At 42.8% G+C, this 23,568-nt stretch overlaps 1 protein-coding gene across 3 annotated transcripts in view; it reads left to right on the plus strand.

Moving 5' to 3' along the window:
• The window catches only part of arhgef17.L (Rho guanine nucleotide exchange factor 17 L homeolog), a 134,620-nt gene that overhangs the window by 96,430 nt on the left and 14,622 nt on the right, over positions 1–23,568 (plus strand). For all 3 annotated transcript variants that reach the window (XM_018245621.2, XM_041582819.1, XM_018245624.2), the window contains exons 3-11: positions 1,678–1,755; positions 8,244–8,426; positions 8,940–9,056; positions 9,567–9,659; positions 16,181–16,357; positions 17,325–17,375; positions 18,177–18,286; positions 20,418–20,503; positions 22,745–22,863. In XM_018245621.2, coding sequence (XP_018101110.1) covers positions 1,678–1,755; positions 8,244–8,426; positions 8,940–9,056; positions 9,567–9,659; positions 16,181–16,357; positions 17,325–17,375; positions 18,177–18,286; positions 20,418–20,503; positions 22,745–22,863 — 1,014 coding nt within the window. The remainder of the gene's footprint in view (positions 1–1,677; positions 1,756–8,243; positions 8,427–8,939; positions 9,057–9,566; positions 9,660–16,180; positions 16,358–17,324; positions 17,376–18,176; positions 18,287–20,417; positions 20,504–22,744; positions 22,864–23,568) is intronic.

Here is a 23,568-nt window from a genome sequence, read left to right on the forward strand (position 1 = left end):
GTATGTACCCATTGTGTGTAATTGTGGGGTACACGTTGCGTTGCCAATGAGCTTACATGTCATTATGCCGAGTCTGTTCTCAGACGCACTTGATTCTTTATTTCTCAGAACCGCAAGTAAATTGCCGTACACGTGGCATTGAGTTAATTTACCTCCGCGTTTCCTTTTGGCGCTTACGAGGAAGTGCGATGATTCAACCCACTGGCTCTTGGCTTTTCTGGGAAGAGTTCTTTAATCTGAGCGAAAATGAGGGTCACATTCTAATTTCATGTTGTTATTGTCATGGGATTCAAAGAACTGTGACAATACTTATGGCAACACTCTCAGATCTGATATGGTGGGGAGAAGTTAATTTAAGGAGGCTTGTGTTCTTCTTGTCTGCCAATGGCCACTGTCCTTCCTAAATTGGCACAAATGGGGGTTGGATTGTGCTGCAGACAAGGCACTTACATACCTGAAATGGAATAACTCAGGAATGAACAGCAGCAAGTGAAGGGGCTCATCCCCAAACTGCCAATATATTTATATATAAGTATCCGTTATCTGGCAAACCAGTTATCCAGAAAGCTCCAAATTACGGAAATATTATATGCTGGGTATTATATGCCGAGTATTATATGCTGGGTATTGTACGATGGGTATTATATGATGGGTATTATATGCTGGGTATTTTATGACGGGTATTATGCTCTGGGTATTATGTGCCAGGTATTATAATCTGAGAATTATATACCGGGTTTTATACGATGGGTATTGTATGCTGGGTATTATATGATGGTGCTGGATATAATATGCCGGGTATTATATGCTGGGCATTGTATGCCTGGTATTATATTCTGAGTATTATATGCCGGGTATTATATGATGGGTATTGCACGCTGGGTATTATATGCTGGGTATTATATGCTGGGTATTGTATGCCGGGTATTGTATGCCGGGTATTGTATGCCGGGTATTGTATGCCGGCTATTGTATGCCGGCTATTGTATGCCGGCTATTGTATGCCGGCTATTGTATGCCGGCTATTGTATGCCGGCTATTGTATGCCGGCTATTGTATGCCGGCTATTGTATGCCGGCTATTGTATGCCGGCTATTGTATGCTGGGTATTATACACTGGATATTATACGCTGGGTATTATACGCTGGGTATTATATGCCGGATATTATACGCCGGGTATTGTACGCCGGGTATTGTACGCCGGGTATTGTATGCCGGGTATTATGCGCTGGTAGTGTACGCTGGGTATTATATGCCGGCGATTACATGCTGGGTATTATACACTGGATAATATACGCTGGGTATTATACACTGGATATTATACGCTGGGTATTATACGCTGGGTATTATATGCCGGATATTATATGCCGGATATTATATGCTGGATATTATACGCTGGGTATTATACGCCGGGTATTATATGTAACACTGGGTATTGTATGCAGGGTATTATATGCTGGGTATTATATGATGGGTATTGTATGCTGGGTATTATACGCTGGGTATTGTATGCAGGGTATTATATTCTGGGTATTGCTGAACCCCAGTACAAACACTGGACTATACATTATTCATTATCTAACATATTATCTCCAGATATTATGTAACTGGCCAATATATCACACACCATTGTACCCTATGTGCTTGTAGCTTCACTCACTGATGTTTCTCTTGCAGGATATGAGAAAACATGTTTTCCTGACATTACTTGACACCGAACACTCGTACGTGGAGTCTCTGCGCACCCTGATGGAGGTATGAATCCTGATGTTTTATATGGGTCATTGTGATTGGTTGATGGCAGCCAGTGTCGGACTGGGACACCAGGGACCACCCAAAAACCTTAGACCAAGGGCCCACTCTAAGTACTATTATTCTTCCTGGCAACTTCTATTCTCCCAGTCTCTCTTCTTTACATGCTATAATCTATTATTCCATCTATTTGGCAGCCATTCAAGCACAGGATACACAGTAGATAACGGATAAGTACTACTATAGTTTATATAAACAAGCTGATGTGTAGCCATGGGGGCAGCCATTCAAGCACAGGATACACAGTAGATAACAGATAAGTACTACTATAGTTTATATAAAAAAGCTGCTGTGTAGCCATGGGGGCAGACATTCAAGCACAGGATACACAGTAGATAACAGATAAGTACTACTATAGTTTATATAAACAAGCTGCTGTGTAGCCATGGGGGCAGCCATTCAAGCACAGGATACACAGTAGATAACAGATAAGTACTACTATAGTTTATATAAACAAGCTGCTGTGTAGCCATGGGGGCAGCCATTCAAGCACAGGATGCACAGTAGATAACAGATACATTCTGAAGAATCCTATTGTATACTACAGAGATTATCTGTTATCTGCTGTGTATCCTATGCCTTTTCTCCTTTTTCAGCTTTGAATGGCTGCCCCCATGACTACACAGCAGCTTGTTTATATAAACTATAGTAGTACTTATCGGTTATCTACTGTGTATCCTGTGCTTGAATGTCTGCCCCCATGGCTACACAGCAGCTTGTTTATATAAACTATAGTAGTACTTATCTGTTATCTACTGTGTATCCTGTGCTTGAATGGCTGCCCCCATGGCTACACAGCAGCTTGTTTATATAAACTATAGTAGTACTTATCTGTTATCTACTGTGTATCCTGTGCTTGAATGGCTGCCCCCATGGCTACACAGCAGCTTGTTTATATAAACTATAGTAGTACTTATCTGTTATCTACTGTGTATCCTGTGCTTGAATGGCTGCCCCCATGGCTACACAGCAGCTTGTTTATATAAACTATAGTAGTACTTATCTGTTTTCTACTGTGTATCCTGTGCTTGAATGGCTGCCCCCATGGCTACACAGCAGCTTGTTTATATAAACTATAGTAGTACTTATCTGTTATCTACTGTGTATCCTGTGCTTGAATGGCTGCCCCCATGGCTACACAGCAGCTTGTTTATATAAACTATAGTAGTACTTATCTGTTATCTACTGTGTATTCTGTGCTTGAATGGCTTAAATAGTATTTATCATGGAGTGCTGCTTTAATGACCCAAACACCTTACTATTGGCCAGACTGGGCCTGAGAACTGTCGGCTCTCAGGAATTTGGTCAGAGCCGGTCTGGATTTATTTTGTTAGGTTCACAGTCATACTGACACCCCCCAAACTAATGGGAGCGATATTTATTGGTTTTACTTACCCCAAAAGACTTTTTCTCTGAATGAAAGAAAATAATTCTAAACAGCTTTCCCATATGCAGTCATTAAACATTTTTCTGGTTTATTTACCTTATAATACATGAGTGATACTCAGAGTTCCCTGTATAACTCAGCCTGCAGCCTTGTGCCTTTATATGGTCACAGAACAACCCCTCAGTGACTTCTAATATCCTTATCATTTACAGTAGGGGGTACATTATCCCTTATAATACATGAGTGATACTCCGAGTTCCTGTATAACTCAGCCTGCAGCCTTGTGGCCTTTATATGGTCACAGAACACCCCTCAGTGACTTCTAATATCCTTATCATTTACAGTAGGGGGTACATTATCCCTTATAATACATGAGTGATACTCAGAGTTCCCTGTATAACTCAGCCTGCAGCCTTGTGCCTTTATATGGTCACAGAACAACCCCTCAGTGACTTCTAATATCCTTATCATTTACAGTAGGGGGTACATTATCCCTTATAATACATGAGTGATACTCAGAGTTCCCTGTATAACCTCAGCCTGCAGCCTTGTGCCTTTATATGGTCACAGAACAACCCCTCAGTGACTTCTAATATCCTTATCATTTACAGTAGGGGGTACATTATCCCTTATAATACATGAGTGATACTCAGAGTTCCCTGTATAACTCAGCCTGCAGCCTTGTGCCTTTATATGGTCACAGAACAACCCCTCAGTGACTTCTAATATCCTTATCATTTACAGTAGGGGGTACATTATCCCTTATAATACATGAGTGATACTCAGAGTTCCCTGTATAACTCAGCCTGCAGCCTTGTGCCTTTATATGGTCACAGAACAACCCCTCAGTTATTGATCCCCTGTCTATTATTTTCAATGTCACAAGCTGCTAGGTTCTGTGGTTAGATCAGCTGTATTGGGAGGGCCAAATGATCAGATCTTAAGGTGTATGGGCCGTCTTATGGCTGTATGTAGTCAGATTGCTCATCTCAGGCAAATTGCATCCTCGTTAGGTTGATGAGAGTGGAAAATTACCAGTGCTTTTCCTTCCTCTACTGACGTCCCACACAAGGGCTACTGAAGTCTCTGGCTTATTTACAGGCCACTTTATCACCTCATAGTAGTAAGAATTGTTCTGATTTAGGTTTAATGGGAATGTCACAGGGCTAAGTACAAAACTCTCTGGCCCTGTACTTTACTGAAACAACGGGGATCAGATAGGATCTGTGCAGCTTCTTGGACAGAATGTTCTGTTATACAGATAGCTAGAATCTCAGCTGCCATAAAGCAGGACAGGACTGCTGCTTACAATGGGGATCAGATAGGATCTGTGCAGCCACTGGGACAGAATGTTCTGTTATACAGATAGCTAGAATCTCAGCTGCCATAAAGCAGGACAGGACTGCTGCTTACAATGGGGATCAGATAGGATCTGTGCAGCCACTGGGACAGAATGTTCTGTTATACAGATAGCTAGAATCTCAGCTGCCATAAAGCAGGGCAGGACTGCTGCTTACAATGGGGATCAGATAGGATCTGTGCAGTCACTGGGACAGAATGTTCTGTTATACAGATAGCTAGAATCTCAGCTGCCATAAAGCAGGGCAGGACTGCTGCTTACAATGGGGATCAGATAGGATCTGTGCAGCCACTGGGACAGAATGTTCAGTTATACAGATAGCTAGAATCTCAGCTGCCATAAAGCAGGATAGAACTGCTGCTTACAATGGGGATCAGATAGGATCTGTGCAGTCACTGGGACAGAATGTTCAGTTATACAGATAGCTAGAATCTCAGCTGCCATAAAGCAGGATAGAACTGCTGCTTACAATGGGGATCAGATAGGATCTGTGCAGCCACTGGGACAGAATGTTCTAGAATCCCATGTCCCCCCTGGACCTTAGATATCTCCATTGCTTTGTGAGGATATCGCTGATGGTATTTAAGTAAAGTAGTAGTAGTATTTGATAAGGTTCAGCAGGATCAGCCCCTAAGTTTGCTCATAGTCTGTACAGAGAGATTCCATAAAACTATGGCAGCATAGGTATTCCCTGTACTACCGTAAGCACAATTCAGCAGGAACAGCCCCCTGAGTTTGCTCAGAGTTTGTATGAGAGAGAAGCAGTAGTCGGAACATTGACCTGCCATTCCAATGTTGGTGCTTTATTAATAAGAGAATACAAGGTAGAGTGTAGAGACTTGTTGCCTGACAGTAGCTGATATTAGGGATTCAGTGTGAGACGTGTGTCCTTCATAAAATACAGCAGCTCAGTCAGTGAAGAAGAGATGAGAGCGGTGAAGCAGGAGACACACTTATCTGACACTCTCTCCCCTAAAGTGACACCCACTCTACACTCCCAATTTCATCTCGTTGGCTATTTTCCATGGTGCTGCTGACCCCGTGTTTATTCCAAGTGGTCGCCAATTTATTAACACTTTCAGGCTTATTTCCGCCATGATCAATTAGACCAGTAGCTCCAGGACAATATGCTCCAGGTTTTGGGTTACACTGAGAGAGAAGGTCAGGGTAGAGAATCAGTGTTATCAGATGCGGTTGGTCTGTCCCTAGTTGCACTGCTGGTTCTGTCCCTTGAAGCTTTTCCTATTTCACAGGACTGTGACTGCTATATTGTTTGCGAAGTCAGAACCAGCACAGCAGAGAATAGAAACAGAAAGATACTGGTTTCAATAGTGCTTAGAAATACCTTTTCTTTCGTTAGTCAGAACTTTAGGTTTGGGTTTACATCCCCTTTAAAGGTCTTGTCATCGGTTTTTAGAAGAATGATTGATATGGCTAGTGCTAAGGACATATATAAAATCCTTACTGATTCACAGCTTGGGCCCCCGCGCATTGTTACTACAGGATATCTGAGCCCTGTAATGACTTCCTAATGCTCACAGCTTGGCACTCCTTTCATTAAACACATTCATAGGAGCACCAATAGATTCCCTGGTCCATTTTCACCTAATTAGCAGGAATTATTCTTACAAAACATCTCATTAAAGAGAAATTCTAACAATATGCAGTGTAGATAAGGGGTCTGTATTATCCGTGTGACTGACTTGGTTACTAGACTCATGAACATTGTTCTTATATTCTTTAACTGTAATCCAACTGGTTATTTGAACTCTCTTTTGCAGGCGGAAATCCCTTACAGATCAGGAGCTCTATACAGGCCATTGTCTGATTGCTATAGTCATTGCCCCTAACAACCAGATTACATAGGAAAGGTTAAAGAACTTAAACATGTAATAATTAGTATTTCAACTGGGGCCGTGGAATTCACAACCCCTGGTTACTTTCCCTTAAAAATATCTTGTCTCCATGTATGCTCACACCATTCTTACTGCATATCCCTACTGACACACCAACACACTCTATAAAGTAAGCATATCTTGTGATTTTCAGGTGTTGAAGTGGGGCTGAATGTTGGGCAACACCAATTTCAAGTGTTACGGTTGCCATCTTGCCCTAACCCATCTCATCCTACTGTCTCTCAGTCTTGAGCTACTGTCTTCATCTCTTCCTACCCGCTCCATCTTGTCCTACTGTCTCTATCTTCTCCTACTCGCTACATCTTGGCCTTCTTTCTCTACTTTCTCAATCTTGCCCTACTGTTTTCATCTTGTCCTACTGTTTTCATCTTGTCCTACTGTTTTCATCTTGTCCTACTGTTTTCATCTTGTCCTACTGTTTTCATCTTGTCCTACTGTTTTCATCTTGTCCTACTGTTTTCATCTTGTTCGTCTGTCTCCATCTTGCCCTACTGTCTCCATGTTGCCCTACTGTCTCCATCTTGCCCTACTGTCTCCATCTTGCCCTTCTGTCTCCATCTTGCCCTTCTGTCTTCATCTTGCCCTACTGTCTCCATCTTGTTCGTCTGTCTCCATCTTGTTCGTCTGTCTCCATCTCGTTCGTCTGTCTCCATCTTGTTCGTCTGTCTCCATCTTGTTCGTCTGTCTCCATCTTGTTCGTCTGTCTCCATCTTGTTCGTCTGTCTCCATCTTTTCCTACTGTCTCCATCTTGTCCTACTGTCCCCATCTTGTTTGGCTGTCTCCATCTTGCCCTACTGTCTCCATCTTGCCCTACTGTCTCCATCTTGCCCTACTGTCTCCATCTTGCCCTACTGTCCCCATCTTGCCCTACTGTCTCCATCTTGCCCTACTGTCTCCATCTTGCCCTACTGTCTCCATCTTGCCCTACTGTCTCCATCTTGCCCTACTGTCTCCATCTTGCCCTACTGTCTCCATCTTGCCCTACTGTCTCCATCTTCTCCTACTCGCTCCATCTTCTCCTACTCGCTCCATCTTGTCCTTCTGTCTCCTTCTTTCTCTACTGTCTCCATCTTGCCCTACTGTTTCCATCTTGTCCTACTGTCTCCATCTTGCCCTACTGTCTCCATCTTGTTCGTCTGTCTCCATCTTGTTCGTCTGTCTCCATCTTGTTCGTCTGTCTCCATCTTGTTCGTCTGTCTCCATCTTGTTCGTCTGTCTCCATCTTGTTCGTCTGTCTCCATCTTGTTCGTCTGTCTCCATCTTGTTCGTCTGTCTCCATCTTGTCCTACTGTCCCCATCTTGTTTGGCTGTCCCCATCTTGTTTGGCTGTCTCCATCTTGCCCTACTGTCTCCATCTTGCCCTACTGTCTCCATCTTGCCCTACTGTCTCTATCTTGTCCTACTGTCCCCATCTTGTTTGGCTGTCTCCATCTTGCCCTACTGTCTCCATCTTGCCCTACTGTCTCCATCTTGCCCTACTGTCTCCATCTTCTCCTACTCGCTCCATCTTCTCCTACTCGCTCCATCTTGTCCTTCTGTCTCTTTCTTTCTCTACTGTCTCCATCTTGCCCTACTGTTTCCATCTTGTCCTACTGTCTCCATCTTGCCCTACTGTCTCCATCTTGCCCTACTGTCTCCATCTTGTCTTACTTACTCCATCTCAATCTACTGTTTCCATGTTGCTTTGATATATGTGCTTTGCCCCAGTGCTGCTACATAAAGTCCACACACTTGTTAATATGTACTGTTGGGTTTATTTGCCCCTAGAGTTACATGAAGCCCCTAAAGCTGCCGGAGAATTCCTTCCTGTGCGACCCTTCCCTTGTGGATGAAATATTCGACCAGATCCCGGAGTTGCTGGAACACCATGAGCAGTTCTTGGAGCAAGTGAACCAATGTGTGCAGAACTGGGGTGAGATCCAGACTGTGGGAGACGTCCTGGTCCAGTCAGTAAGTCCCAAAGTAACACTATTTATGTATCTCTATGGAACCTACTTGGTAGTACAGAACCCTAGTAGCAATAAATAACAAATGGATTTAATCAAATGGATTTATTGGGTAACCCTCCTTTTCCTTCCCTTATTCTCTTTTCTCCTTCAACCCTCTATCATATCTTCTCCATTTTTTTCCTTATCTTATTTCTCCTCCTGCCCCTCTTAGCTTGTCTCTCCATGGCTTCTTGCTCTCTTTTAGAAGCTTGCAATTATTAGCCCTTTATTCACTTTCCTTTGGTCCTGGTGGGCCATTCCTGACTCTGTAAATACCAATAGTTGTAATATGGATTGGCCAGTGTTTTAACTTAATGCCACCGTTAGAGACTTGGGTGCCCAAGCTAATATTGGAAGCTTGGGGATGATGTTCTGTATCATTACTATCATTCTGTGATGAACAGATACGGCCAAAGTTGAGTTTCCATTCTACAAACATCCAATGTCTAATGTAGCTGATGTGTTTCTATTGCAGTTCTCCAAGGAGATCCTAGTGAGCATCTACTCGGCTTACATTGATAATTTCCTCAATGCCAAGGATGCAGTTCGGGCGGCCAAGGAAGCCAGGCCGGCCTTTATCAAGTTCTTGGAGGTAGGTCAAGCTTGTTGCTTGGGCCAAAGCCTGGACAATCTGAGAGGGGTAAGAACATCGTCCCTCCTTGTTGCTTTGGCTTCGGAGAGCAGTGTAGGATCCTATTAAGGTGGAGTTGACCAGTCTGTATACAACTTTAAGTCATGGTTTTGTGGGGTTGCCCTGTGACCCCCCCCCCCTTATATTGAATCCACAACTTATTTGGATAACCCCCAACTCCTTAATGTTTGAACGTTTCACCTCCCATCATTGTAGCTACAGCTTCTTGCATTGACAATATATGGCGGCAATGACTCTCGGTATCTCCAGTCTTCTTGAAACCTTGTAAAGCTGCTTTTATGGGCAAAAAGGCCGGCCTGGAGGGGGTGAAGCTGACCGCTTGTGGCCATCTTAAGGCTCTCCTGTTATTGTTGGACTACACCTTTCAGCAGCAGTTTAGGGATCCCTCCAGTTGTCCATCTAATGCCACATCATGGGGGTCTCCCAGTAATACTCTGTTTTCCCTTACAGCAATGTACCCGGGAAAACAAGGAGAAGCAAGCTCTGTCTGATCTGATGATTAAGCCTGTGCAGAGGATTCCACGCTATGAGCTCATAGTCAAGGTAGGAAATCTGCATATGAGCTTACACTCTATAACATTAGGGACCAGTTCCATATGCTGGTTACTTGGTAAAAGGCTTTGTGTCCAGGGACAACCCCCTAAGTTTGCTCATAGTCTGTACAGAGAGATCCCATAAAACTATGGCAGCATAGGTATTCCCTGTACTAAGCACAATTCAGCAGGAACAGTCCCTAAGTTTGCTCATAGTCTGTACAGAGAGATCCCATAAAACTATGGCAGCATAGCTATTCCCTGTACTAAGCACAATTCAGCAGGAATAGTCCCCTAAGTTTGCTCATAGTCTGTACAGAGAGATCCCATAAAACTATGGCCCATAGGTATTCCCTGTACTAAGCACAATTCAGCAGGAACAGTCCCCTAAATTTGCTCATAGTCTGTTCAGAGAGATCCCATAAAACTATGGCAGCATAGGTATTCCCCTGTACTAAGCACAATTCAGCAGGAACAGCCCTTAAGTTTGCTCATAGTCTGTACAGAGAGATCCCATAAAACTATGGCAGCATAGGTATTCCCTGTACTAAGCACAATTCAGCAGGAACAGTCCCTAAGTTTGCTCATAGTCTGTACAGAGAGATCCCATAAAACTATGGCAGCATAGGTATTCCCCTGTACTAAGCACAATTCAGCAGGAACAGCCCCTAAGTTTGCTCATAGTCTGTACAGAGAGATCCCATAAAACTATGGCAGCATAGGTATTCCCTGTACTAAGCACAATTCAGCAGGAACAGTCCCTAAGTTTGCTCATAGTCTGTACAGAGAGATCCCATAAAACTATGGCAGCATAGGTATTCCCTGTACTAAGCACAATTCAGCAGGAACAGTCCCTAAGTTTGCTCATAGTCTGTACAGAGAGATCCCATAAAACTATGGCAGCATAGGTATTCCCCTGTACTAAGCACAATTCAGCAGGAACAGTCCCCTAAGTTTGCTCATAGTCTGTACAGAGAGATCCCATAAAACTATGGCAGCATAGGTATTCCCTGTACTAAGCACAATTCAGCAGGAACAGTCCCTAAGTTTGCTCATAGTCTGTACAGAGAGATCCCATAAAACTATGGCAGCATAGTTTTTACCGTACCTGTTGTCTAATGTTCTTACGGTTCTTGGTCCCCCTATTTGCACCCCACTAAAGCCGGCTCTGCTCATACACATGTTCATTACACAAAAGTGATCAGAAATATCTGAACGTGATTGAGACCTGGAACAAGTGAAGTGAAAGAGTCAGACTGGGGCTTTGTACTGACTGATCAGGCTTCCAGTTGTGTTTTTGTGCCCTAATTACATTTATTATAAAGCTTTTTTTATAAATGTTCTATAGACAGATCTGGCCATTTGTTTGTGCTTTCTAGACAGCCGTATGATTTCCAGAGCTGCTTTCTGTCAGACACAATAATTTCCAACATCAGCCCAGCGGGGCTCCCTGTCTGTGTGAGACTGTCCCATGGCTCAGCCCCGTGTTCCTCTCAAACTCACTGCAGTCTCACGTCTCCCTGTCATGTCAAGTCAGGGGAATCTGAGGCAGATATTGGCTCCGTAGGGCCCCTCACTGAGAAGAGAAACCACACAGCTGCCTTCATTGAACACCCAGACATGTGCCACGTGCTGTCCTCTATCAGCAAAGCCCTTTATATTATACACATGGGTTACTGCCTGCTCTGCTATAGATACGTACCTAATATATAGAGACAAGAGGAAAGTGTTGGAAGGGTTACTGTCTGCTCTCTCTCATTTCCCTACAGAAATAGGGATTGGTAACACTAGATAGGTACCTAATATATAGAGACAAGAGGAAAGTGTTGGAAGGGTTACTGTCTGCTCTCTCTCATTTCCCTACAGAAATAGGGATTGGTAGCACTAGATAGGTACCTAATATATATAGAGACAAGAGGAAAGTGTTGGAAGGGTTACTGTCTGCTCTCATTTCCCTACAGAAATAGGGATTGGTAACACTAGATAGGTACCTAATATATAGAGACAAGAGGAGAGTGTTGGAAGGGTTACTGTCTGCTCTCTCTCATTTCCCTACAGAAATAGGGATTGGTAGCACTAGATAGGTACCTAATATATAGAGACAAGAGGAAAGTGTTGGAAGGGTTACTGTCTGCTCTCTCTCATTTCCCTACAGAAATAGGGATTGGTAGCACTAGATAGTTAATGAATATATAGATATACTAGATACACTATATAGGTAACTAATAGAGATACTAGATACACTAGATAGTTAATTAATATATAGATATACTAGATACACTAGATAGTTAACTAATATATAGATATACTAGATACACTAGATAGGTAACTAATAGATATACTAGATACACTAGATAGGTAACTAATATAGTGAATAAAGTACCCCCTCTTGTAAAATATAAGGATATTATAAGTTACCGAGGAGTTTCATGACCATATAAAAGTACGAGGCCGAAGTGTTTTTATATAGGTCATGGAACTCCGAGGTAACTTCTAATATCCTCATATTTTACAACTGGGGGTACTTTATTTATTATAATACACAAATTTTAGTGAGTCATGTGACAGAAATTACATCACTACTCACCGTTTATAACTGATGACATCACTACTCACCGTTTATAAGGATATAATTTACAGGATATTCATGGCTTTTGTGTATTATATATAGATATACTAGATACACTAGATAGTTAACTAATATATAGATATACTAGATAGGTAACTAAGGAATGAAGAACTAAGTGTCCTGTCCCTCTGATGAAATACCCGTCAGTAGCTGTTCTGCCCTACAAGGGATTATTGGGTAAAGTTGTAGCCAAATGACGTGTTACCTCCTGTGCTGAATATGATATTTTTGACCCAAATGGCTCACCCTTCCACCCTAAAGAATCTTCTCAGATTCCCTCATAACATTCTTACATGGAATTTCGGCCCGGCCATTGTTCTCTCCTGTTACTTCTCAATATGACTAAGGAATAGGTTGGATTTCAGCAAACTCTGGTACTAGATCAGTCGGCTGGAGATGTGATGGAATCTTGCCCTGAATACAAAGCATTGTGCAAGGTCATAGCTCAGTCATCATCTCAAACATCCCACAGGGCTCTTACATTACACTGGCACACCCGCTGCACCCATAACATTGTGCCATCTGATTCCCTATATATATATATATATATATATATATATATATATATATGTCATTTTTATTATTCTCTGTAACCAGACCTAGAACACAAACCCTAAAACATCTTCCCCTGCATCCAAGCCTTTAACATAAGCTCTGTGCCATCTGCCCAATTCCCTTTTATTAAAGATTAAATCACATCTGTGCCAACTACCTGAACCCCAAAGCCAGAATAAGAACAAACAAACTGCCCTGTGTGCCCAGTCCCTGCAACAAACCTGTAGTACCAGTCTGGTACAATCTGCTCTAAGCCCTGTAACCAGAATTAGAATTTAAATATTGGGTAACATAGTAAGTTAGGTTTAAAAAAGTCACACGTCCATTAAGTTCAACCTTTTAAGTCTGTATAAAACCTGCCTAACTGCCAGTTGATCCAGAGGAAGACAAAAAACCCCATCTGGAGTCTCTCCAATTTGCCTCAGAGGGGAAATTCTTTCCTGACTCCAAAATGGCAATGGGACCAGTCCCTGGATCAACTTGTACTATGAGCTCTCTCCCATATCCCTGTATTCCCTCACTTGCTAAACACCATCCGACCCTTCCTTATACCTATCTAATGTATCAGCCTGTACCAGTGATTCACTTCCCAGCTCTCCCTGTAACACCCCTTTCCCTCCTCTAATCTCATTGGCTCCCTCCTGTCTGCTGGGAGGAGCTACTGGTGAATAAAGCATCCGACCCTTCCTTATACCTATCTAATGTATCAGCCTGTACAACTGATTCAGGGAGACAATTCCACATCTTCACAGCTCTCACTGTAACAAACCCCTTCCCAATATTTAGCTGGAACCTCTTTTCTTCTAATCGGAATGGGTGACCTTGTGTCAGCTGGAAAGACCTACTGGTAAATAAATCATTAGAGAGATTATTATATGATCCCCTTATATATTTATACATAGTTATCATATCTCCCCTTAAGCGCCTCTTCTCCAGCGTGAACATCCCCAATTTGGCCAGTCTTTCCTCATAGCTAAGATTTTCCCTTTACCAGCTTAGTTGCCCTTCTCTGTCCCCTCTCTAATACAATAATGTCCTGTTTGAGTGATGGAGACCAAAACTGTAGGGCATATTCTAGATGGGGCCTTACCAGTGCTCTATACAGTGGGACCCCCTCCTCCCGTGAATCTCTGCCCCATTTAATACAAGTCAAGCCCTTATTTGCCCTTGATGCTGCTGACTGGCATTGCTTGCTACAGACAAGTTTATTATCTACAAGGACTCCAAGCTCCGTCTCCATTATGGATTTGCCTAGTGCAGTCCCATTAAGGGTATAAGTGGATATTGTTACATCCCAGGTGCAGGACTTTACATTTATCAACATTGAATCTCATTTGCCACTTAGCTGCCCAGATTGCCAGTTTGTCAAGATCCTGTTGCAAGTGCCACATCCTGGATGGAATTAATTGGGCTGATAGTTTTGTCTCATCTGCAAACACTGATACATTACTTACAATACCCTCCCCTAAGTCATTAATGAACAAGTTAAATAAAAGTGGACCCAATACTGAGCCCTGGGGGACCCCACTAAGAACCTTACTCCAAGTAGAGAATGTCCCATCAAATTTGTCTGACATGACCTATCCTTTATAAAGCCATGCTGATTGCTGCTCATAATGTCATTGACTAGGAGATTTTGAATGTAATCCATTAACAAGCCTTCAAATAATTTGCCCACCACGGGTGTCAAATTTACTGGCCTATAATTGCCAGGCTAAGATTGTAATCCCTTTTTAAATATAGGAATGACATCAGTTTTCTTCCAATCCATCTTCTGGTTGATCCTTGCACACATAGAATATGAATGCTGTGCAAATGGCCAATTCCTTGTAGGTAGACCTAGAAGAACACTGACATTTTCTCTGTGTAGCAGCAATGATCTTCAACGTGGTGTCCATGCTCTATTACTAGTTCCCTAGGTCGGTAGACCTAGAACATGAATCTTGCTTTATGCAGAAGCCATAGCTTGAACACATTCCTGATTCGTTTAGAATGTAAATATTTTCCTGTGTAGAAGCCATGCCTTGAGTATGGTGCGTGTGCATTATTGGCAGTTACCTGTAGGCAGGCCTAGAACATGATTTTTTCTCTGTGTACAAGTCATACCTAGAATGTGTTTCAATTCAAAATCGGGAGTCCATATAGTTAATCAGCCAGGCCCAAGGGACTCGCCCCAGTTCAGAAAGGCATTCAACTACAAAAAAGTTTATATCAAAAACGATATAAGTCCCAAGGCCTCTTCAAGTAAAAAATATTAATTTATTGTTATTCATATTAAAACAGTAGCTAGTACATACTACCCCACATACCCCACCTTACGCGTTTCGCACCCTCCGGCGCTTAGTCACACCCTCCGGCGCTTAGATACACCTATGACTAAGCGCCGGAGGGTGCGAAACGCGTAAGGTGGGGTAGTATGTACTAGCTACTGTTTTAATATGAATAACAATAAATTAATATTTTTTACTTGAAGAGGCCTTGGGACTTATATCGTTTTTGATATAAACTTTTTTTATACCTAGAATGTGAACATGTTAGTATCCAGAGTTCCCTGTAGGCAGGCATAGAACATATTTTTTCTTTGTGTACAAACCATACCTAGAATGTAAAAACAGCAGTATCTCCAGTTCCCTGTAGACAGTCCTAGAACATGTTTTTTCTGTGTACAAGTCACCTAGAATGTGAACACAGCAGAAACTTAAGTTTCCTGTAAGCAGGAATAGAACATGATTTTTCTGTGTTTACGGTCATACGTACAATGAAAACACAGCAGTACCCATTTTCCTGTAGGCAGGAATAGAATATCATTTTTTCTCTGTATTTACTGTCATACCTAGAACTTCAACATGGCAGTATCCCCAGTTCCCTGTAGGCAGGTCTAGAACATGATTTTTCTTCTCTGTGTCCAAGTCATATCTAGAACGTTAACACAACATCATCCCCAGTTCCCTATAGGCAGGTCTAGAGCATGATTTTTTTCTCTGTGAACAAGTCATACCTAGAACTTGAACATGGCAGTATCTCAGGTTCCTTGTAGGCAGGCATAGAACAGGAACATTGCTTTATTTAGAAGCCACACCTAGAACATAGACACTACAATATGCCCAGTTCTTTGTAGACAGACCTAGAACATGACCTCTGTAAAGTCTTCCTATGTCCCTGGAGGAAGACCTAAAACATGGCGACACAATGGCTGATCATGACAAAGTGGGTGCTGTATATGTTTTAAAGAGTTTCCTGGTGTCAAATGAAGCCTTCGTGTTAGTCAAGGGCTGAATGATCAGATCAATTTGTCACCGCTTATGTGAAATAATAACTAGGGTACTCAATGAATGTCATTTTTCTAGGATCTATTAAAGCACACCCCTGAGGATCACCCAGACCACCTCTGCCTGATAGACGCACAGATAAATATCAAGCAACTTGCGGAAAGAATCAACAGAGGCATGAGGAGCGCAGAGGAAACCGAAAGGGACATCCGAATCCTGCAGGAGATAGAATCACATATTGAGGGCATGGAAGATGTAAGTCACCCCCCCCATCCCCCCAGGTTAGCTTGACTGGCCAATTAAACAGGGAGATTCCCTCTCAGGTTTAGTATGTTGTAGGTGGCAGTAATATAAGCTACTTTGCACTCATCCTCAGTTTTTAGGGAGGGTGGTACATGTAATTTGCATTTTTAATTCTGGATACTACGGGTCAGCGACCCAACCTTCAGGCAGAAGGCATCTGGACACTCCGTCCATCTTCCTGACAATGGGTTGTTGCTATGGTCACTGAGCTTAACAACCAGATGGCAGCTTAAATTTCACAGTGGGGACTTGCAAGAAAAAAAATCAAGCTTAAAGGAGAAGGAAAGGCTAAAATTAAGTAAGCTTTATCAGAAAGGTCTATATAAATACACCAGTATACATTCTGCTCTGAGTCCTCTGTCAAAAGAAACACCACATTTCTTTCCTTCTATTGTGTATTCATGGGCTTCTGTATCAGACTTGCTGTTTTCAGCTTAAACCTCCAGGGCTTGGGCTTGAGCATGCTCAGTTTGCGCCTCTCTCCTCACAGCAGTAATTTGAGCTATGAGTGAGCAGGCAGACTCAGGAAGTGATGTCACACCAAGCTAATATGGCAGCTGCTATCCTAAACAAACAGAGAGTTTCTAGAGCTTTTTACTCAGGTATGGTAAAGCATTCTGCAGAATAAATATAGTCTTATAGCTTGTACTATTGTAGCTAATCTATTGGCAATAAAATGCCTCTGTAGTTTCCTTTAAAAGGAGACCAAGTGCAAATTGTCTTGCGCAATACAGGCCTGATATATTGGGGGTGGTACTTAGAATGTTCTCAGAGAGGAATGTGCATTTGTGTATGATAGACTTACATTAAAGCTCAGTGCAAAAATGATAGCAGTTCCCCCTAGTGGTTACTTGGGGTACTGCACCTGCATGTGCTTGAGTGACGGGCTCGTGAATGACAGTCCTGTTTCTCTCTGCAGCTTCAAGCTCCTTTTAGAAGATTTGTGCGCCAAGAGATGGTGGTGGAAGTGGTAAGATTTCTTACTTTTTGGGGTCTAGCTCGGTGTCTGGGGTGTATGTATTATTATTCATATATTTCTATAAAACTGGATTGCCTGGCCTTACGCTTCCTATTCTCCTACATTCTATTCCTCCCTACAACTGCAGACCAGCCCCAGGGCCTTTGATCCTTATTGGGACTGGTAGTGTTTTCCTGCTCGGACCGTGGGACTGACTGAACTATAAATACTGGACTGGTTTTGGCTCAGCCAATTGGCATTTAGCTTTCATTATTGTAACTGCACAACTCCAGTAAAACACAATTGCTGATTAGTTGCTGCCTGGTTACTGGCCTGGTTACTGGGTGTAACTACAGAGGAAGCCGACCCCACAGTTGCAGGGGGCCCAGGAGTTTAGGGAGCCTAATAAGGCCGTAATTAATTATCAATTTTAATATATCTTAGTAGAATATCTATACTCTGCTGTAACTAGATATTACTGGGCCCCACAGCAAATTATTTTTTGGGCCCCAAATGTCTAGAGGGTGACTTGTTTTACCAATATTTGTTGAAATTTTATATGAATTAGGGCTTCATGGAGCCCCTATACCTCCTGGCCCCTCCTGCAGCCGCAGGGTCTGCTTCTTCTATAGTTACACCCCTGCTGGCCCAACAATACTGGTGCTGAGTTCTGATTTGGACTTATCAGCTCTACCAGATACATGAAGCATCAGTGACCCTGAACCAGTGCTGAATAAGTCTTAGCCCAATGATTTTACCCTTTTATTGTGGGTATCAGACTGATGTCTGTCTGTCTGTCTCACTCTTCCCCAGAAAGCTGTAGGAGGGAAGAAGGAGCGATCACTTTTCCTGTTTACTGATCTACTGATCTGCACCACCCTGAAGCGAAAGTCGGGGTCCCTGCGGCGCAGTTCTATGAGCCTGTGAGTATGTGCTGGAGATATCTAAATGTATGTGTGTGTTCAGCAGGAACAGCCCCCTAAGTTTGCTCATAGTCTGTACAGAGAGATTCCATAAAACTATGGCAGCATAGGTATTCCCCTGTACTAAGCACAATTCAGCAGGAACAGTCCCTAAGTTTGCTCATAGTCTGTACAGAGAGATCCCATAAAACTATGGTACATAGGTATTCCCTGTACTAAGCACAATTCAGCAGGAACAGTCCCTAAGTTTGCTCATAGTCTGTACAGAGAGATCCCATAAAACTATGGTACATAGGTATTCCCTGTACTAAGCACAATTCAGCAGGAACAGTCCCTAAGTTTGCTCATAGTCTGTACAGAGAGATCCCATAAAACTATGGCAGCATAGGTATTCCTCTGTACTAAGCACAATTCAGCAGGAACAGTCCCTAAGTTTGCTCATAGTCTGTACAGAGAGATTCCATAAAACTATGGCCCATAGGTATTCCCTGTACTAAGCACAATTCAGCAGGAACAGTCCCCTAAGTTTGCTCATAGTCTGTACAGAGAGAGCCCATAAAACTATGGCAGCATAGGTATTCCCTGTACTAAGCACAATTCAGCAGGAACAGCCCCTAAGTTTGCTCATAGTCTGTACAGAGAGATCCCATAAAACTATGGCAGCATAGGTATTCCCTGTACTAAGCACAATTCAGCAGGAACAGCCCCTAAGTTTGCTCATAGTCTGTACAGAGAGATTCCATAAAACTATGGCCCATAGGTATTCCCTGTACTAAGCACAATTCAGCAGGAACAGCCCCTAAGTTTGCTCATAGTCTGTACAGAGAGATTCCATAAAACTATGGCAGCATAGGTATTCCCTGTACTAAGCACAATTCAGCAGGAACAGTCCCCTAAGTTTGCTCATAGTCTGTTCAGAGATAAATACACTTGCAGAATATATATTGTACAAGTATCATCCTGTATCTCCCATTGTTAATATCTAGTGCATCTGTTACATTTCATGAGCGCCATTAGGAAACCATTAAGATCCTTTTAATCCACACTTGGCACGGAGTGTCCGCCCCACAGCCAGGTTTACAATTTGTCAGGATTATGAAAGGGGAGAAGCAATTTATTTGCTGGCTAATTTCTCAGGAAAGAAGACATTGCTGGAGATGCCAGAGACGTGTGCATTACAGAAGCTGCTGGGGAACAAAACAAAATATGATTATTACAGAGGGAACTGGTGGGGATAATAATGTGAAACATTAACCCTGTCTAAATAAATCCACAGTAATCACATCTGCCTTCCTCCTGTAGGGGGCGCAGTAGCTTGATTTTGTTTAGTTAACAGTGGCCTGGATGCCCATTAGGTTTCTGTGCTTTATGCTAATGTCAAAGGGGTGGTTCCCCTTTAAGTTAACTTTTAATATATAGGAGAAAAGAAAGAAAGTATCCCCGTATTTCTTTCTTTTCTCCTATATAATAAACTCAAATACTGACAGAAGTCAGATCCCCTCTTTTTAATTAGATTTACATATCTGAAGATAGATCATTCCTTTTAATTTTAACTTTTATGTTTTATGTTATAGAATGGCCAATTCTAAGCAACGTTTCAATTGGTCCTCATTATCTTATTCTTTTTTTTGTAGTTTTTGAATGATTTGCCTTCTTCTGACTCTTTCCAGCTTTCAAATGGGGGTCACTGACCCCATCTTAAAAACAAATGCTCTGTAAGGCTACAAATGGATTGTTATTGCTGCTTTTTATTACTCATCTTTCTATTCAGCCCCTCTCCAGTGTCTTGTTCATATCAGTGAATGGTTGCTAGTGTAATTTGCTCCCTAGCAACCAGACTGCTGAAACTGCAAACTGGAGAGCTGCTGAATAAAAAGCGAAATAAGTCAAAAACCACAAATAATAAGAAAAATTAAAACTAATTGCAAATTGACAATATCACTGTCTACATCATGCTAAAATTAATTGAAAGGTGATCAATCCCTTTAAATGGAAGACTGTGGCCGTTCTAAAGACTGCTAGTATAATTTATATAGTTATTTCTTCTCTTCCTCATTGTGTGAGTGCCAGTGTGTGAGACTGCCCTCGTGTGGTGAAGTGTAATAGTGCAGCCTTGTCACTTCTCTTGCAGATACACAGCAGCGAGCGTCATTGACATCTCCAGTAAATACAAACTGCTTTGGAAACTGCCCCTGGAGGATGTGGACATTGTTAAAGGTGCGGAATGTTTAGTTCTACACTCAGGTCTCTTTTCCGCAATTCCTCGTGTCTCCATGTTTGATGACTAAGGCAGAGGGATGTAACATTCCAGGGATTGAACTCTGAGCTTTCCCACTTCTCCTGCACCAATTTCTGTTAATAAAGAGGAAAAAAGTAATGTTTATAGTGAGGGGGGACACAACTAGGCTCTAATAAGGGGTCCATCATCCACGTCTAATTGAAGGTAGCACCCTTATTAAAGGGATTCTAGTCCTGTTTTTTATGATGTCGTTTTTATTTCTAAATGACACTGTTTACACTGCAAATAATTCACTGTACAATATAAAATGTCATCCCTGAACCAGCAAGTGTATTTAGTTGTAATATTGGTGTGTAGGTGCATCTCAGGTCATTTTGCCTGGTCATGTGATTTCAGAAAGAGCCAGCACTTTAGGATGGAACTGCTTTCTGGCAGGCTGTTGTTTCTCCTACTCAATGTAACTGAATGTGTCTCAGTGGGACCTGGATTTTACTATTGAGTGTTGTTCTTAGATCTACCAGGCAGCAGTTATCTTGTGTTAGGGAGCTGCTATCTGGTTACCTTCCTATTGTTCTGTTTTTAGGCTGCTGGGGGGGGGGGGGGGAAGGGGTGATATCACTCCAACTTGCAGTACAGCAGTAAAGAGTGACTGAAGTTTATCAGAGCACAAGTCACATGACTGGGGGCAGCTGGGAAACTGACAATATGTCTAGCCCCATGTCACAGTTCAAAATTGAATATAAAAAAATCTGTTTGCTCTTTTGAGAAATTGATTTCAGTGCAGAATTCTGCCGGAACAGCACTATTAACTGACATGTTTTTTTGTTTTTTTTTAAAAAATTCCCCATGACCGTATCTCTTTAAAGTCTGGCTGAGGTGGGTAGATAACAGATAAGTACTACTATAGTTTATATAAACAAGCTGCTGTGTAGCCATGGGGGCAGCCATTCAAGCACAGGATACACAGTAGATAACAGATAAGTACTACTATAGTTTATATAAACAAGCTGCTGTGTAGCCATGGTGGAAATTGAAAATGGCTATATAGCACAGGTTAAATAGTGGATATAGTACATGTAGCCTTTAATATCTAGGATCTAAAAAAAAATGGTGAATGTACATTGCAAGAGTGCTTAGAATAGCACTCTCATCAATTTTACATTCACTTATTTTAAAGGTTTACTTATCCTTTAAAGAAGAACAAAAGAATAGGTCTAGAAAAGGTTCAGAAGCTCAATAACAGTAATGATGCAGGCCGGTTGCCCCCAGCAGTTCCCCATCTTGGATCCTGTTAGGTCAGAGGCACTGCACATGCTCAGTGTGCTAACAAGCCTCATTATAAATCAGTTGTGATGCTAATTATGTGTATTAATTACTAATCAGCCTTATATTGTGACATTTCTATTCTATGTGTACTGTATATTGTGAGTGGGTCCCTAAGCTCAGTAAGTGACAGCAGCACAGAGCATGTGCAGTGAATCAGCAGAAAAGAAGATGGGGAGCTACTGGGGCATCTTTGGAGACACAGATCTTTACTGCTATAGGGCTGTGGTTGCCTTGGGCTGGTACAGATTCCATCACATCTGTAGCTTAATTCTTTGTTGAGCTGTCGTCCTTTAAGCTGAATTGGGGACAGTTTCAGGGGTAGATGTACAGCAATGCAGGTCCGGACTGAGAATTAAAATAGGCCCTGGCATTTCAGGTACACAGAGGCCCAATCAGCCCACACAGAGGCCCAAACAGTCCCCACAGCCCACTAAATACTGACTTTCTATGGGACCTTATAGCAGCTCCTCTGGCATTTGCCAGAACCCACAGATTGCCAGTCCCGGCCTGCAGCAATGACATGTGATGGTGCAAGTGCTACAAGTATGGGACCTGTTATCCGGAATCCTTGGGACCTGGGGTTTTTCAGATAATGGATCTTACTATATACCTATTAGAAAATCATGAAATCATTAAATAAACCCAATAGGCTGGTTTTGCTTCCAATAAGGATTAATTATATCTTAGTTGGGATCAAGTACAAGCGAGAAAAAGGAAATTATTTTTAAAACTTTGGATTATTTGTTTACAGTGGAGTCTATGGGAGATGGCCTTTCCGTAATGCGGAGCTTTCTGGATAACTGGTTTCCAGATAACGGATCCCATATCTATACTAGGAAAGGTGAGCTGATCCATAAATTCCCTTTCACACCATCCGTCTGTTTTTTACTCAGGGACATCCCAAGCCTCTAACCGGGACAGTGTTCAGAAGATCATTAGCCGACTGGACGAAGATCTGAGCACCATGGGGCAAATCAGCAAACTCTCTGAGACCCTCAGCTTCCCCCACCAGGTCAGGGACATTTCTATTTGTATCAGTAAGTGGGGGGCACATGGGCTCCAGTGGGACAAACGGTTTGTACTGGATCTCTATTGCTGACCAAGGGGAGTGGGTGGATGTGGGGTAGGGAGTTGGTGGATGTGGGGCGGGAGTGAGAGTAGGTGGGGCGGACTGGGTGGGGAGTGGGTGGGTGGGGTGGGAAGTAGGCGGGGAGTGGGAGTAGGTGGGGCAGAGTGGGTGGGGTGGGAAGTGGGCGGGGAGTAGGAGTAGGTGGGGCGGAGTGGGTGGGGTGGGAAGTGGGCGGAGGTGGGGTGGGGAGTGGGAGTAGGTGGGGCAGAGTGGGTGGGGTGGGAAGTGGGCAGAGGTGGGGAGTGGGAGTAGGTGGGGCGGAGTGGGTGGGGAGTGGGAGTAGGTGGGGCAGAGTGGGTGGGGTGGGGAGTGGGAGTAGGTGGGGCGGAGTGGGAGTAGGTGGAGTGGGTGGGGCGGAAGTGGGCAGGAGGGTTGGGAGGATGGGCAGTACTCCGGGCCCCTCTGATGATTTTTTTGCAGGGGCCAGACACACTCTAGTTATACCACTGCTGGGAAGGCTTTAGGCAGAGAGTTCTTTACTACACTGTAGTGTGCTAGAGGCTATTGATTGGACTGTTATTTCTGACTGACCGCTGTATCCTCCTATCTGTAACCCCCAGAGACAGTCCCACAAGCTACAGAGCAGAA

This window comes from Xenopus laevis, chromosome 2L, assembly GCF_017654675.1.
Source record: "Xenopus laevis strain J_2021 chromosome 2L, Xenopus_laevis_v10.1, whole genome shotgun sequence".
Taxonomy (NCBI): Eukaryota; Metazoa; Chordata; class Amphibia; order Anura; family Pipidae; genus Xenopus; species Xenopus laevis.